Source organism: Rattus norvegicus, chromosome X (assembly GCF_021556685.1).
Source record: "Rattus norvegicus strain SHRSP/BbbUtx chromosome X, alternate assembly SHRSP_T2T, whole genome shotgun sequence".
Classification (NCBI taxonomy): domain Eukaryota; kingdom Metazoa; phylum Chordata; class Mammalia; order Rodentia; family Muridae; genus Rattus; species Rattus norvegicus.
Window position 1 is genome coordinate 50132451 of NC_141554.1, and position 17315 is coordinate 50149765.

Below are 17315 nucleotides of genomic sequence, written 5' to 3' on the forward strand. Positions count from 1 at the left end.
AGCAGTTTCAACATGGACCGTGTGCGGCAGCAGACATATGGTGTCCATGTGAGAGTTGAAGGTATTCCTTTGCGAGTCATTGCTGATGCCATGTTGTACACTCAGACAGGAGGGTAGCAAGACTGATCCTTGGAGAGGCCCTGCCAGCGCCTGAGTGAGGCAGAGGCCAATGTGTATGTGCTCCCACAGACATGGACACACATGCGTGTGTACAGGTACAAAGACACACATGTACATACACCCTCATTCACATACACTCAACATATACTCACATGCACACACACACACACACACACACACACGAACACACACACACGTGTACACTGAGTCTGAGGACAGCCTTGGGTAAATACACATGCACATACATACATGCAAATGCCCACACATGCACACAATTTACACACTGTAGCCAGCCTAGACCATCACAGATACACACAAACACACAAATGCATGCATGCACACATTGAGTCTGAGGCTAGCACTGACGCACCCACACATGCTCTCACACACATACATGCATGCATGTGCACACTTAGTCTGGGCCAGCCTTGGCTACACACATCTGCATTTATTGAGACCAGCGTTCCCTGCGCAGAAAGCGCACCGTGTCGGTCATCCCCATGCCATAGATCGCCTCCATCATCCCCCTGCTTGGTGGGAACAGCGCCTGCTGCACACGCACCAGGTTAGCCATGGACACCTGCGGGTGGAAATAGGACATGCTAGCTGGGAATCATATGAAGACAGAGCAAAGGACTTGGGCAGACACCAAGGGTCAATACCCCTGCCTCAGCCACCCAAGTGCTGGAACTAAAGGCCTGCACAAACGTGTCATGTATGTTATGTACATTTATGATTCATGTATGTACTGTGTGTGTTCACGTGACATGTATATTACACACATATTTAATAACATATAAGACATACATATCACATACACATGTAAATCTTCATATATGATATGTGTGTGCTCACATGAGTCCACGTCTATGTGTGTATGGTATTTTTATTTGTGGATCCAAGGAAATCTGGTAGCATAGTCCACCTGGAGCTTAAAGCATGGGTAGCAAGAACTACACACAACTATAATGTGTACATACATGTCACTGTAAACATTACACATACAGTACACACACAGTGTTGTTATATAGTACGTATCTACATATGATGCAAATTACATACCCAAATGTAATCGGCCATGTCAAACACACAATACATATATAATAAAACACACATAATGCTTGTATGACATCCTATGTGGCATGCATACGTGGGTCACACTGACTGTGCCAGACCCATGTACACTGCACCCAACAAGCACACCATGACTCACCATGACATCCTGCTTGGCGACTCTCACATATATGCCAGGCCACCCCAAGTCCCGTGGCGACACATCTGCCCGTCCGCTGAAGGGTGAAAAGGTCACGGTGCGTCCCGTGGGCAGCACAGGCAGGCTGTTGGTCAGGCCACCATCCACACAGAGCTGTCCAGAATGGCAAATGCAAGCATTCATGTCACACATGTGTTGCATCCCATGTTCATGCCTGTGCCATCTGCATGGCTCCTACACATTGCCCACATTACCTGCCCTGCACAATCCATGGGCTTGAGTCCTGCGTAGAAGGGTATGAAGCAGCTGGCCAGGAGAACCTTTGTGTATGAGAACACGGGAGAGCTCAGGGGCACAGGGTCAAAGGTACCCAATCATATCATATACATGTCATTGACACACCAACCACATATCATGCACATGTTCTATGGCCATCATCCACATACCATTCCCATGTTATGAACAGGTTATTTACATGTCAACCACATATCATGCATGTGTTATGTGTACACACGGATGACCCATGTGTCATCTTGTGGTTTCACATTACACACGAAAGTGACAGATAACCACTGTCATGCCTGATGACAAAGGAGGCCTTGGAAAGTAGGGGGAGATGATCTGTGTGCAGAGTCCTGTGAACATGATTGAGCTGTGTACGGACCATGAAAATGCCAAGTAGTGTGACCACACACCTAACACGTGAACATACCCCTGAGCCACCAAGCCAGCTGACCCCACCTGTGATGCCCTGAGCTATGTGAACGTGCCCTTACCGTGATGAGGTTGTCCCTGCATGTGAAGTTGGACACCAGGTAGTTCTGTCCATCCACTGCGCTGGTTACTGACACATGAAGCCGTTCCCGTGCCAGCTCATGGGCGTGCTGGGGAAGAATCTCGTCAATGCCACCCCTGTACGCATGAGGACATGTGAGGACACACGAACATATGGACACATGACACATCCATGTGAGAAAATGGATTCACAAGCACATGGACACACGAGGACACATGAGCCCATGGGCACTTGAGGACATAACCATGGGAGGACACAGGGTCAAACACATCGCACTCCTATGTTGAGCTCTAGCCAGGACATGCGTGAGGTCACACCCACCTCAGCTCTAGCCAGGACATGCGTGAGGTCACACCCACCTCAGCCGGGCCATGAAATCATATCCAGGTGTCAAGGGCCCCAGTGCCTGCATTCTGACCTCCTCCGCAAAGGCAAATGTGAACCTGGTACATGCCTGTGGGGGAGAGTCACACCGCCATGTACCATGTATGTTACAGATGTCATACGATGGTATGTACTATGTGCTTGTTCTATAAGGTATCTGTGTTGGGTGTCATATATGATACCCTCTATTACATGCACTACACGTTTAAGTACATATTAACCACATGTCATAACATACATTACTATATGCTATCTCAGTAAATGTAAACATGTATCATAACCTACTATGTGTGATTATATACATTTCACTACATGTATGTATACAGTGCAATGTACCACATGTCATAACGTACATGTTATTGCATGCTATCTCATGTTCTGCAGACAAAACTGATCATTTCATATGAGGTGCACTTAGCAGTGCAGCACAACATGTAATGATGTAATGTCAGACATCATAATCAGATGAGAGTACAGAGACATGATGTACCTGCATGTTATCATACTTGACATTATGCATCACATGAAATGTAACATATTCAGAGTATGCATCAAACTGCACATACTGTACTGCATATGTTACACGTATGTTGTATGTACACCATGCTACATATTTCATGTATCACATGTGTGTCCCACACACATCACACATGCACAAGTAACACTGTGTGCACGTCCCACAACACAACAACCCCACCCCCCTCACCTCTATCCTCTCTGGTGCTGTCAGCAGCAGTGTGGCCACCAGTGCCCCTGCTGAGGCCCCTGCAAAGCCTGTGACATTGCATAGCAAGCCCCGCCCGCGTTTGCTCAGTACAGTCGCTGCCCCCAGGTGGTAAATACCCAGAAATCCGCAGGATGAGAAAGAGAGGTGGACTTGCTTCATGGTAGTGGCTAGGATAGAAATACATACGTGTAGTGTATTTAGTACATACGTTCATATGTGTTCACACTTGGTACATCCATGTTCTGTGACTGATAGCTAGTGACTGAATGACTGGGAGTTGTGATTGATAGCTGTCTCCCCCACAGGTCCATCCGTTAGTCCCGCCCCTCGGCCTAGGGACGTCCAGTCCTCCATTCCAGGCCCCGCCCCCCGCCCCGCTCCCGCCCCCGCCCTGCTGCAGCCTGGCCACAGTACTTTTGTGGGGACAGCACTTCCAGCCAATCCCTAGAAGACGGCGTCACAGGCAGATGTCACTCTGGGCGGCTGAGCCAATCGCGATGCGGCGGGGTCCAGCCTAGGCGGTGCCTGTGGTTGCGACTTCACCCAATGTGGTAGCGCAGAGCGACTCCTTCACTAGGGAAGCCCAGGGTAGATTCTGGGATTCTGAACAAGCACCGCCCGCACGGTCGGTTTAGTCCTTATGACATCATCGCTCCGCGTCGGCATCTCTGCCTCCCACCCTGCTCCTCTCCCCCACTGAAGACACCGTTCTGAAACGTCACCGCCCCGCAATGGTTGGACGCAGTACTTGTTACCTGCAAGTAACATCTTCTGATGTCATCGTTCTGCGCCTTCGTGTTTCAGGGCTTTAGGAGCAGCGCTGACGTGCGGACGAAAATGAGCACCGTTTTAAGTGTACGATTATAAAGCCGCGCGGCTTTATGACGTCATCGCCGCGCGCCCCTCCTGGCCCCTTCCGGGCAGACAACACACCTCGGCTTCACAGATAGATCACAGTTCCGGTGTTCTGTCAAAGCGCGCGGCTTATGAGGTCATAATCCGGCGGCCCTCTCCTTCCTTTCCCGGAGGTCAGCGTGCAGGTGCCTCGGTCCTGAAATGAGCGCTGTTTCAAACATTTCAAACTAAGTGTTGCGCAACGTAGATTTAAGACATCATCATCCGGTGACCCATCTACTTCCCTCCCGGCAGGCACTGCGCCGACAGGTTTCGGAAACTAACGCTGTTTCAAGTTTAGTCCGCGGGGCTTTCAGAAGTCATATTCTTGCGCCCCTCCCGTTCTCTTTTAGGCAGGCTGTGGACCACCGCAGCTGTAAAAAGAGCTCTGTTTCAAGTTTGGCTTCTTACCCAGTTCCCTTCCTTAATAAACATCTAATGACCTTTGTTTCTCCTTCTGAATGAGACTCCCACTTCCTCCCTTGGGCCCACCTTATCCTCTTGGATTTGTTAACCCCACCCCACCCCCCACACCCGCTTTCCGGTGTACTTTTAAATTGCTAGTATGAGAGTTCGTTAACTTTTTTTATAATGAAGGTTCTTAGTCCTCTAAACTTTCTTCTTAGTGTGGGATAAACACAGTCAGATGCCCTGTGTTCCAACCCCTCCAAGAAGCCATGCCTCTCAGTGGAACAGAAGCAGACCCACAACAGGGTCTTAATTTAACTTTAGTAAGTAGAATCTATTAATAAAATTGTTCATTCATTTAGATTTTCTGACTTTGTGGAGTATAGATTTATGAAGTAAAACCTAAAGATTCTTTGTATTTCCTAAAAATCTGTTGTCCCCATTTACATTTGTGATTTTATTAAATTAGATATTGTCTCTCTACCTTTTAGTATCCTGTATGTGTGTTTTACTGTAGCTAGACTAGGTACCTCTATTTCAGAAGAAGTAAAAAATTGACAACTCACAGACATATAAGTGTATTTTTGAGAGATTAAATAAGCATATATTGAGGAGTGATGTGTTTTTGGTAAGGTGGGGCAAAGGGAATTGTCATGGACTGTTAGAGACCATGAGATAATAATGGTTGCCTAGCCAACAGCAGTGAAAATTTTCAGGGCTAATAACAAGGCGGGAAGGTGGGAAGGCAGGGTATCTTTGTGTATTTTATTATGCAAATATAAATATGCTCTACAGCCTTCCATGTCAAAATATGTTGTTGTGATGCTCCCAATCAACCATGATACGAAGCTCAAGAGCTGGTTTAGAATTGCTACTAGAATTCAGAGTACTTGATGGCAAAGTCTGCACTCTGTGGTCAAGGTACTCAGAGTCTTGGTGGTGGATGGATTATTATAACAGTAAAAGAAACTATATGCATATAGTTTATATGAAAATGACACCACCATACGTGTAAATAATAGAATATATATGTGTGTATGTATGTATATATATATATATACATATATACTGAAACTTAAATGTATTCTGCAAAACTTAATTTCTCAGAGGTATCATCAAGAAGTTGAATTTTACACTGGGTACATGCTCTCAGCAGATTCACAAACTATTGCTTTGACTCATCCTGGCTGAAGAAGCAGGTGTTTTTTCTGTACTCTGGCATCTGTCCAATTTCATTTATCTTCTGGCCCCAATAATTCATGATATATTTTGTCAGTATCACTACAGAACATTGATTGCAGAGTGGGTCAACCTAGAATCTGATGACAATACCATTGCTGAGAGAATTTCAGCAGTTTCCAAAGAATATTGCTGTTGTATATTGTGTGGGTATGGCACTGTTCATGACCTAGTGTCAATAATATTTTTACTTCTGATGCATCTGTTTTTCATTCCAGCTTACAAAAAGGATTCTATCTTTTTTACATGTACGGTGGTGTCATTTTCAGTAGAGTTGTGTCTTAGTTTATCTTGAATATTACACAAACTTCAACCCAATTCAGCTGTCTTCTTAGCTGAGAGACATGACTTTGTCCAGTATTTCCTCTGATAATGAATTGAAATCTGGATGTCTTGTGGTATAAAGTTTACTGAGGGGATTAGTTCAGCATAAGAACCTGTGAGTGGACCTAAATTAAAAGCAGCTTGGCTTACTATGTGAAATATTACCCAGGAGCAGAATTTTCTTAGTGATACAGACAGTATTTTTTTTCTTTTCTTGTCATGCCTTGAATTGAGAGGAACATGCTTTTTCCACTCAGTGGTAAAGGCTTCTTTTATCTCGGAAATCCAAGAAGATTTAAAATCAGTGGATCTCTTAGATAGAAAACAGTATCCTAGTTCTAAAGTTAACCATGGTCAGTCAGTATACAAAGCAGTTTAGGCTAAGTGTCTACACTTGTGGTTTGGGTACTTGGGGAACATTCTGGGTGCACTGTCTACCATCCTAGCAGAACCAGACAAATGCCAATTGCGTGGTGCATTGTTTAATTTCAGTAGCTGTTCTTTGTCCTATATGAAGTTGACTAAAGAAATTATGGTTATTCTTTTACCATGAAATTGAGACCACATAGTTCTTCAAATCAAAGTGCATTTTTAAATTTTATTTTTATATTATGGTATGATTCTTCTCACCTCCCCTACTTTGGTCATTCCAAAACTTCCCCTTCTCCACCCTGATTAAATTTTAACAGAATGAAGCATAAATCTAAGCTGAAATATCCAACATTAGATATGACAAACTGTATGAGAAATCATAAGGAGACCTTAACCCTACACAAAAATCTAGAAAAACTCTTAGACTTGGAGAAAATTAGAGTATCTTTCCAATGAAAGGTAACAATTGGTTATCCAAGATATTTTTGAGATCATACAGTGGTTAAAATTCTCTCCTTACCTTTTGTACCTACAAAACCAACAATATATCTTTCAGATTGACGGGATATTTTTTCCTAAATATCATCACACACACAGACAGACACACAGACACACACACACACACACACACACACACACACACACACGTAAAAGGTTTTCCAGTGCTTTTAAATGAAATTTAATTTATACATCTGGGGTATCTATCTTTTATTTCATTCTTTTTTCCTCACTTCTGTTCTCTTAACTCATTGCTTCCTTTCCCACTTCTCATTTTTTATCCCTTTTTATTATCCCTTACTCTTTTTCTGTTCTGCATCTGTTTTCTTTTTGATTTTCTTTTGTGATTGCAGTTTTTTCTTGCTTTTTCTTTTTTGGCTTACTTTTAAATGTATGACTTTAAGAGAAGAGTAGACTGAGTTCATGGAAATAACATGTCAGATGACATTTCTGCGAGTGAAACACATTCTCTTTACTACATCGAGGCATCGTGAGCAAAAGCATACCATACAGATTAGGACTTTTGTATAACTAAATGTATGTGTAGAATTCATAAACAGAAGTCTGTATCTTTTGTCTTGTAAGAGGATCAGAAGAAATCTCTTCAGGCAGAAATAGAATCCTACTACCTTTTTCTTTCTCTTTCATTTCTATCTTGATGATTTCTACCTTTTTTATTTCTGTCTTTCTTTTTTGTTCACCCTATGTAATGTACTGTAACACTGTAACATTATGTGTTAATGAATATGATATATTAAGTAGAATGAGATTTGCCATTCTAATAGAAAGAGTATGACTTTATAAGTGGCAAAATATGACATTGTAATTTGCAGGGAATGATATGTTAAATAAAAATTCTCACTTTAAGGAAACACCAGATTGTGTTCATGGTCAAGTAGCATTTCAGAATTTAAGCATATCTTCTTTATGAACAAAATGTGTTGAGAACAGTGTACTTAGTATGCAGATTGGTGTTCTAAGACTGGTAATAGATGTGTAACAATTGTAAAGAAAGTGATGTGACAAAGATAAGAAACAAAGACTTCCAGGCAGTTATAGAATCTTGCTTAAAACTAGTGAATTAGACAAAGTTCCGTGTGTCTCAGTTTCTATGCCTGTTTGAATGACCTACAAAACACGTACCCTTCAATAGATATAAATAGAAATATATGGCATCAAAATTGGAGTTAAATTACATCATCATAATACATGTCATAAATATATGACATGAATGATTGATGGGGCATAATTTTAAAAATATGAGACTGTAATTGGAAATGTATCACATCATTAATATCATAATTGGAAGGGCATGACACAATGAATACAGTATCCTGATGTAATAATGTGATATCATAACTGATGTGGTACAAAGTTATCAATATAAATCTATAAACAGTTAGAATGTCATTAAATCATACACAGAATTGCATGACATCATAATTTCAAGCCTATAGCATCATACTGAGTTGGTATAACACCATCAATGTAAACATGTAAAATTGGAAGAATATGAAGTCCAGATTAAAAAAGTAAAATATCAGAAAAGAGAGGGTATTACATCCTCAGTGCAATCACAAGACATTACATTTTAAAGAATATGATATATTATATACAATGATATTTGTCATTCTAATAGAAAGACATTGACTTTACAAGTGCAAAATATGGCATTGTAATTGGAAGAGGATGATATGTTAAATAAATTATATAATACATAATGGACAGAGGCCAAGAGCCATATAGCAGGTAATCTTGAGATGATTTTGCCATGGACTAAAATGTGATGGCTTTGCTTACTTAAAAAAGGCCGGGGAAATTACATTTGATCAAAGATTCCTGCTATTAATATGCTTTTCCTGTTATTATGTATGCAACACTCACTATGTATTGACCCACCATTTTAAGCAAATTTCTGCAAACCTATGATGATGCACTAACTCAGAGTGATGCTATGTTGACAAATAGATAATGATTCTATAGAGTTCCTGAATTGATTCAAAAAATTTTAGGAAGACAGCTTTAGAAATTGTCTTAGTTAGAAATAGAAATAAACCTAATTTGTAATAAAGTTAGAAGAAAATATATGCACAGTCCTTATAATAGAATCTTAGTGACAGTTTTACCAATGTGGACAGTATGATTTAGGCAAGTTTTATCAAGGGCATTTAATTGGGGCTGATTTACAGCTTCAGAGATTCAGTCCATTATCAAGAAGGGAGCATGGCAGCGTCCAGACAGGCCTGGTGTAATCAGAGATGAGAGTTCTACATCTTCATCTGAAGGCTGCTAGCAGAATACTGGATTCCAGGCAGCTAGAATGAGGGTCTTAAAGCCCACACCCAAAGTAATACACCTACTCCAAAAGGCCACACCTATTCTATCAGGCCATCCCTTCTAATAGCGCCAATCCCTGTGCTGAGCACATACAAATCATAAGAAATCGTTAGTAAAGGCTGCATAATAAGAGGAAACCCTGCTTCCATAATTATGATAAAAGGAAAAATAGATTTGGGGCAATTTTATGTTAAAGGACAAACATTAGGTCCAGGGATAAAGTCACCAGTGTACACTATAAGGCAAGTCAATGTAAAAACTGTTTCTTTAAATGATTTTAGGACTAGATGAAAGTGTATAAAAATCTAAGTATTTCTGTTCACTTAATACCACTTTAAAAATTTCAGGATGTGATTGCAAAGTAGAAGGAAGTATCCCTGTGAAAACATGGCAGCATCAGCACAGCCTGGGGAGATGTCTGAAGAGCTCAAACTGCATAGCTAGACCTGATGAAGAGCTGCTAAATTGTATTTTAACAAAACAAAATCTCTTGACCATTAAGATGCAGCTATTTGGAGCTGGTGAGATAGTATAGTCACTAAGGGGCTTGCTGGAAAGGCCAAATCTTTATTAAAAAGAGAAAAGATTTAAAAAAAACTGTTTCTTTGACCTTATAATGAGTATATTAAAATGAAACACTGCTTTGAACTTAATATCAACATCCTTCTGTAACTCTCATTCTATGTAACATGTTTTTCCTCTGAGGTAATTTTTTAGAAATTTTGAAAGATATTTTTGTCTAAGAAGATATAAAAAGAGCAGATGAGGAAAAATTGTTGGTTGAATGGTTTGGCTTGGGGAGCTTTGCCCACCTACAAATCCATCTATCTGTCCATACACCCATCCATCTATCCATCTATCCATCCATCCATCCAAATGTGTATGTCTGTTTATATGGATGTGTGTAAGTATATGTGTATGTATGTACACATGAATGAATACTTGTGCAGTTAACTGTGACAGATAGTTGGGCAGGGACCATGTATGAATGCTTGAATGTATATGTGTCTACATATTTACCTGTATAAAGAATCTTAATTCATTTCATTAGTTCCTCTCTGTTCACAAAGAATTAGCCAGTTTAGTCATGGAGGCTTCTGACTGATTCACTTAACTTGCTACTGCTAAACAGTATGTGTTAATTGCCAGATATTACTGCTTATTAAAGCAAAGTTAATAAAGAGATAAGAGTTACATTTTAGAGCTTAATGAAGCACATTGTCATAAAAAGAGTTGAGTTTCTCTAGAGTTTAAGCAAAGAGAGCTAAATAAAACACAGAGAGTTATAAAATTTAATAAGGCACAGAGTTAAAGAGAAAAGAAGTCAATGTTTTTAACCATAGAAAAAGCAAGAATGTTTTTAGAACTGCTTAGTAATTATCAGCAAGCTTTCAGTATAGTTACCTGATGACATTTTACCAAGCTAGAATGTCAGAGATCATCCATCTTTAAAATTACATCTGGAGACCATCCTTCTTTAAAGTCACATCTGATGGTGTGTCTGAGTTCAAGCCTATTCCAAGATAGGCAGGCTCCCAGTAGAGGGATATGACACAATCAATATAATGACATGGTATCATTAATTAAAATATCCTCATCACATGTGGCAGAATATGACATCATAATTTGGAGGATATGATATCATCAATTTAAATATATGACAACATAGGTTGAAGTGATATACATATGAATAAGCTTTGATATACTAATTGGCTCAGTATGGCATCTTAAGCAGAACCAATGGGACATCAATATAAATATCTGAAATCATACTTCAAAAACTATGAGAGAAACAATGGAATGTCATGGCCTCATAATAGATTGACTAGAATTTCACATTTGGTAGGACATGATTTATAATTAAAATGATAGGATATCTACAAGATAAATATATCACAATACATAAAGAAGATCATGACAGTATAAATAGAATTCAATGCCATCATAATTATCAAACTGTAACATCAAAATCATTATGATATCACAGAAGAAAGTATATGTCTTTCTTTCAATACAATTACAATATAATAAAAAAGGTATTTTGATTTCAATCATGTATTCATGATTATATACATATATTTTCATGACTTCATATATTTACATGATGACATTTTACTTTCAATTATGGTGTCATACATTGATATTAATAATCAAATACTCTTCAGATTACTGTGGTGTTCTATATTCACATTGATGATCTCATATCCTGCTACTTCCTATAATGAAGTTGTGCAAGGCACTTGTTAGTTTATACCCTTCAAATTATGATGTGTTATATTTACATTAATGACCTTGTATCCTTCCGAGTATGAATTTACACTTACTTACATAGTTACATTGTGTTCTATCTTAGAATTTCCATGGCTGTGAAGACACCTCATAACCAAGGCGACTCATATAAAGGAAAACATTTAATTAAGTTTTACTTATACTTTCAGAGTTTCAGTCAATTTTTACCTTGACAGGAAGCATTGAAGGATGGAGGCAGAAATTTTGCTGATGTACCTGAGAGTTCTATATCTTGATCCAAAGGCAGACAGGAGAAGACTGACTTTCAGACACAAAGGAATAAGACATCTCAAAGCCCATCCCCACAGTGACACACATCTTGCAACAAAGACACACCAACTACAAGAACACATCTCCAAATAGTGCCACTCCCTGGGCCAAGCATATTCATACCACCACATTCATTTTCCTCTTCTCCTATCAGGTGGTTCAAACATATAAGTCTATGGGGGGGCCATACCTAGGCTAGCATAATATGAAATGCATTTACTCCAATTTCAAAAGTTTCATAGTCTATAGCATTCTCAACAATGATAAAAGTCCAAAGTCGAAAGTATTTTTAGGGGTTCATTTAATGACTTAACTGGATACTACTATAGATTAAAAAAATCATGAAGCAGATCACATACATTAAACATCACCAAATATACATTACAATTCCAAAATGTCACAGGGAGGAAAAACTGAACCAAACAAAACCAAAAACCAGCTGGGCAGACTCGAAACTCTGAATCTCCATGTCTAATGTTAAACTGTTCTTCAGATATACAACTCCTTTCATCTTGGATGACAGCAGGAAACTTCTTTCTCCTGGGCTGATGCTCCACCTGTTAGCAGTTTTCCTGTGTAGGTATTCCATAGCTCTGATATTTAACATCTTTGGGTATTCAAGGCAGTTTCAACATTACAGCCTCTTGCTTCAGTGCCTGGAATCTACACATGTTATTTTGGGGTCCTCCAAATGGCCCAGGGCATTTCTCCAGCTTTGCTGTCTGTAGTACTCTAGTCTCTCATTGACTACACTACATTCCTGTTGCAGTTCTTGGTGAACATGAAATGGTACTACCATCTCTAAATAGCTGAAATCTTCCACTGCAATTAAGATTCAACAATAGCCTCTCATAGGCTGTCTTCATAGTGCCAAGCCTCAACTCCTTTACAGGACTCCTTTAGTCCTTGGCCATCAACTACAACTGAGACTGCAGCTCCACCAATAGCCTTTCATGGCCTTTCACAACACCAAGCCTCAACTGCTCTTCATGACCCTTCATGCCTTCAAAACCAGTACCACCTGGGTGACATTTACACATTAAGAAGTCAGGCATGCCGGGATGGTTTAATATATGGAAAACTATCAACGTAATCCATTATATAAACAAACTCAAAGATAAAAACCACATGATCATTTCATAAGATGTTGAGAAAGCATTTGACAAAATACAACACCCCTTCATGATAAAAGTCCTGGAAAGAATATGAATTCAAGGCCCATACCTAAACATAGTTAAAGCCATATACAGCAAACCAGTAGATAACATTAAACTAAGTGGAGAGAAACTTGAAGCAATCCCACTAAAATCAGAGAATAGACAAGGCTGTCCACTCTCTCCCTACTTATTCAATATACTTCTTGAAGTTCTAGACAGAGGAATCAGACAACAAAAGGATACCAAAGGGATATAGATTGGAAAAGAAGAAGTCAAAATATCACTATTTGCAGATGATATGATAGTATATTTAAGTGAACTCAAAAGTTCCACCAGAGAACTACTAAACCTGATAAACACCTTCATCAAAGTGGCTTGGTATAAAATTAATTCAAATAAATCAGTAGCCTTCCTCTACACAAAAGAGAAACAAGCCGAGAAAGAAATTAGGGAAATGAAATGAGACCCTTCATAATAGTCCCAAATAATATAAAGTACCTTGGTGTGGCTTCAACCAAGCAAGTAAAAGATCTGTATGATGAGAACTTCAAGCCTCTGAAGAAAGAAATTGAAGAAGACCACAGAAGATGGAAAGAACCCCCATGCTCATGGATTGGCAGGATTAACATAGTCAAAATGGCCATTTTACCAAAAGCAATCTACAGATTCAATGCAATCCCCATCAAAATACCAATCCAATTCTTCAGAGAGTTAGACAGAACAATTTGCAAATTCATCTGGAATAACAAAAAACCCCGGATAGCTAAAACTATCCTCAACAAAGAAGGACTTCCGGGGGAATCACTATCCCTGAACTCAAGCGGTATTACAGAGCAACACTGATAAAACTGCATGGTATTGGTACAGAGACAGACAGATAGACCAATGGAATAGAATTGAAGACCCAGAAATGAACCCTCACACCCATGGTCACTTGATTTTTGACAAAGGAGCCAAAACCATTCAATGGAAAAGAGATAGCATTTACAGCAAATGGTGGTGGTTCAACTGGAGGTCAGCATGTAGAGGATTGCAGATCGATCCATGCTTATTACCCTGTACAAAGATTAAGTCCAAGGGGATCAAGGACTTCCACATCAAACCAGATACACTCAAACTAATAGAAGAAGAAGTGGGGAAGCATCTCGAACACATGGGCACTGGAGAAAATTTCCTGAACAAAACAACAATGGCTTGTGCTCTAAGATCAAGAATTGACAAATAGGATCTCATAAAATTGCAAAGCTTCTGTAAGGCAAAGGACACTGTTGTTAGAACAAAGTGACAACCAACAGATTGGGAAAAGATCTTTACCATTCTTACAACTGATAGAGGGCTTATATCCAAAATATAAAAAGAACTCAAGAAGTTAGACTGCAAGGAGACAAATAACCCTAATAAAAAATGGGGTTCAGAGCTAAACAAAGAATTCACAGCTGAGGAATGCCGAATTTCTGAGAAACAGCTATCTTTAGTCATAAGGGAAATGCAAATCAAAACAATCCTGAGATTTCACCTCACAGCAGTGAGAATGGCTAAGTTCAAAAATTCAGGTGAGAGCAAATGCTGGCGAGGATGTGGAGAAAGAGGAACACTTCTCCATTTTTGGTGGGATTGCAGACTTGTACAACCATTCTGGAAATCAGTCTGGAGATTCCTCAGAATATTGGACATTGAATTACCTGAGGACCCAGCTATACCTCTCTTGGGCATATACCCAAAAGATGCCCCAACATATATCAAAGACACGTGCTCCACTATGTTCATATCAGCCTTATTTATAATAGCCAGAAGCTGGAAAGAACCCAGATGCCCTTCAACAGAAGAATGGATACAGAATATGTGGTACATTTACACAACAGAATGTTACTCAGCTATCAAAAACAATGACTCTATGAAATTCATAGGCAAATGGATGGAACTGGAAAATATCCTGAGTTAGGTAACCCATTCACAGAAAAACTCACATGGTATGCACTCATTGATAATTGGCTATTAGCCCAAATGCTCGAATTATCCTAGATGCACAGAACACATGAAACTCAGGAAGGATGACCAAAATGTGAATGCTTCACTCCTTCTTTAAAAGGGGAACAAGAATACCCTTGGCAGGGAATAGGGAGGCAAAGATTAAAACAGAGACAGAAGGAACACCCATTCAGAGCCTGCCCCACATGTGGCCCATACATATACAGCCACCCAACTAGATAAGATGGATGAAACAAAGAAGAGCAGGCCGACAGGAACCGGATGTAGATCTCTCCTGAGAGACACAGCCAGAATATAGCAGATACATAGGCGAATGCCAGCAGCAAACCACTGAACTTAGAACAGGATCCCTGTTGAAGGAATTTGTAGAAAGGACTGAAAAAGCTTGAAGGGGCTTGAGACCTCATATGAACAACGCCAACCAACCAGAGCTTCTAGAGACTAAGCCACTACTAAGCCACTACCCAAAGACTATACATGGACTCACCCTGGGCTCCAACTGCATAGGTAACAATGAATAGCCTAGTAAGGGCACCAGTGGAAGGGGAAGCCCTTGGTCCTGCCAAGACTGAACCCCCAGTGAACGGGATTGTTGGGGGGAGGGCGGTAATGGGGGGAGGATGGGAGGGAAACACCCATATAGTAAGGGGGGAGGTGTTAGGGGGATGTTGGCCTGGAAACCGGGAAAGGGAATAACAATTGAAATGTAAATAAGAAATACCCAAGTTTATAAAGATGGAGAGAAAAAAATAAATGAGCAGCCACACCTACCAGATGCCATGTTACTTTCTGTCTTAGATGTTTTTCTGTTTCATTTTCTTTTTTTCTCTTAATAAACTTATCTCTGTATAAGTCAAAAAAGTTAATTTCCTACATCTTCACAATCTTCCATACAACCAGAAAATTAAAGTAGACATCAGCAAGCAAAGTTCAACAGGCACTGTCATTTGCTTCTCTGTCGTCTCATCAACTATCACTTTTCCAATACCTACCTTCCTGAATTCCCAGTTCCAGGCCCAAGTTAGTTGGTAATTGGACCCTGATCCTGCATTCACAATATTGCTAAGAATATCAAGGATAGATAGGGAATGAAAAAGCCTTAGATCTAGTGAAACCTCAATTTTCATGTGTTCTTAAGTGCCTGAGTGAATCCCTTATACACTATCTTCTGGAGCTTCTGCCTCTGGATAAGTGTCTGCAGAATCCATAGTAAAATGCTGCCTAACCAGATAGGTGTAAGAGTGGGAAAATCATGTAAATCCTTTCCAAATTGATTTCATTACCTTTGGCTATCCCTTTGAGCAGGTAGTGTCACAATGACAAGACTCAAAATGGGAACTGAGGGGATGTTGGAGAAGTCAGAAGGCCAATGGAACTCTGAGATAGTTCAATGAATAGCTTTTATGGAGAACTAGAGGGCCTGGATAATGGAAAAGAATCGTTTAGAGATTTTAGCCAACTACTGATTTCTGAGCCTGAGAAACAATGAAGGAGGTATTTCAAACATAAAATTATATGGATGTTTCCCTCCATGTATGGAGTAAAATAGGTCCAAGGTAAGTAGGAGGCCTATACACCTTTTCTTGAACACAAATGAGAGTTTTGTACTGTTTCCTTTAATGTCCTTTTCTTTATTTGCATGTGACCAGAACTCTGATATCTGCATGCACAGTGAAGGGTTACATCTATACATTTTATTCACCTTTAATTGACAGTGTGATATGGGATGGAGCCTAGCAGGTGAGAAGCTTTGTTCATAGAGATGAAAATATCCCACAGATGCCATGTGGCCCTATGGTGCCAGCACTAGTGCAGGATAAAAGAAATTCCTTTATTATTTATACTGCAACAGGTGGTAAAACAACGTGTGGGTCAAGAATCCACTTGTAAGTTAAGGCTATCACCCTAAGGGTTGAAAGAAAGTTTTATTTTCTAAGTAAGAGGGTGCCAGTGCTATGTTGAGTCACAGGGTGGCCCAAACACAGGAACCTTAAACAAAGGAACCTTAAACAAAGGAATAGAATGGGGTCTGCTCACAGACTCTAGGTCACCTGGGCTGCTCCTATAAGCACTACAAAATGGAAGCTGCCTGCTTCCTTAGCAGGTGTTGGTTAGGGACACTGATAAGTCTTACAAGATACTAATTTTCTTTCTAATACGGGATCCACAGGAAATCTGGGTTAAAATCCTAGTTAGACAAGCTGCCTACTTCTTAATGACAGGTGTCATTGAAAGCAGATTAAGTTTGTTTTTAGAAGAAGAGAGTAGAGGTTAATTGAATCACCTGGGGATTTTCAC

The 17315-nt window shown here is 39.9% G+C and overlaps 1 protein-coding gene across 12 annotated transcripts; it reads right to left on the reverse strand.

The window, feature by feature from the left end:
• Positions 1-548: 548 nt before the first annotated feature.
• Positions 549-4115, reverse strand: Pnpla4 (patatin like domain 4, phospholipase and triacylglycerol lipase). Of its 12 annotated transcripts, none has more exons than XM_087600325.1 (8): positions 3996-4115; positions 3655-3843; positions 3357-3407; positions 2489-2583; positions 2110-2245; positions 1588-1653; positions 1334-1486; positions 549-700 (listed from the first exon to the last, which is right to left on the reverse strand). In XM_087600325.1, the coding sequence occupies exons 4-8, from the start codon at positions 2539-2541 to the stop codon at positions 569-571; spliced, it is 540 nt and encodes a 179-aa protein (XP_087456451.1). In that variant the 5' UTR covers positions 2542-2583; positions 3357-3407; positions 3655-3843; positions 3996-4115; the 3' UTR covers positions 549-568.
• Positions 4116-17315: the final 13200 nt, after the last annotated feature.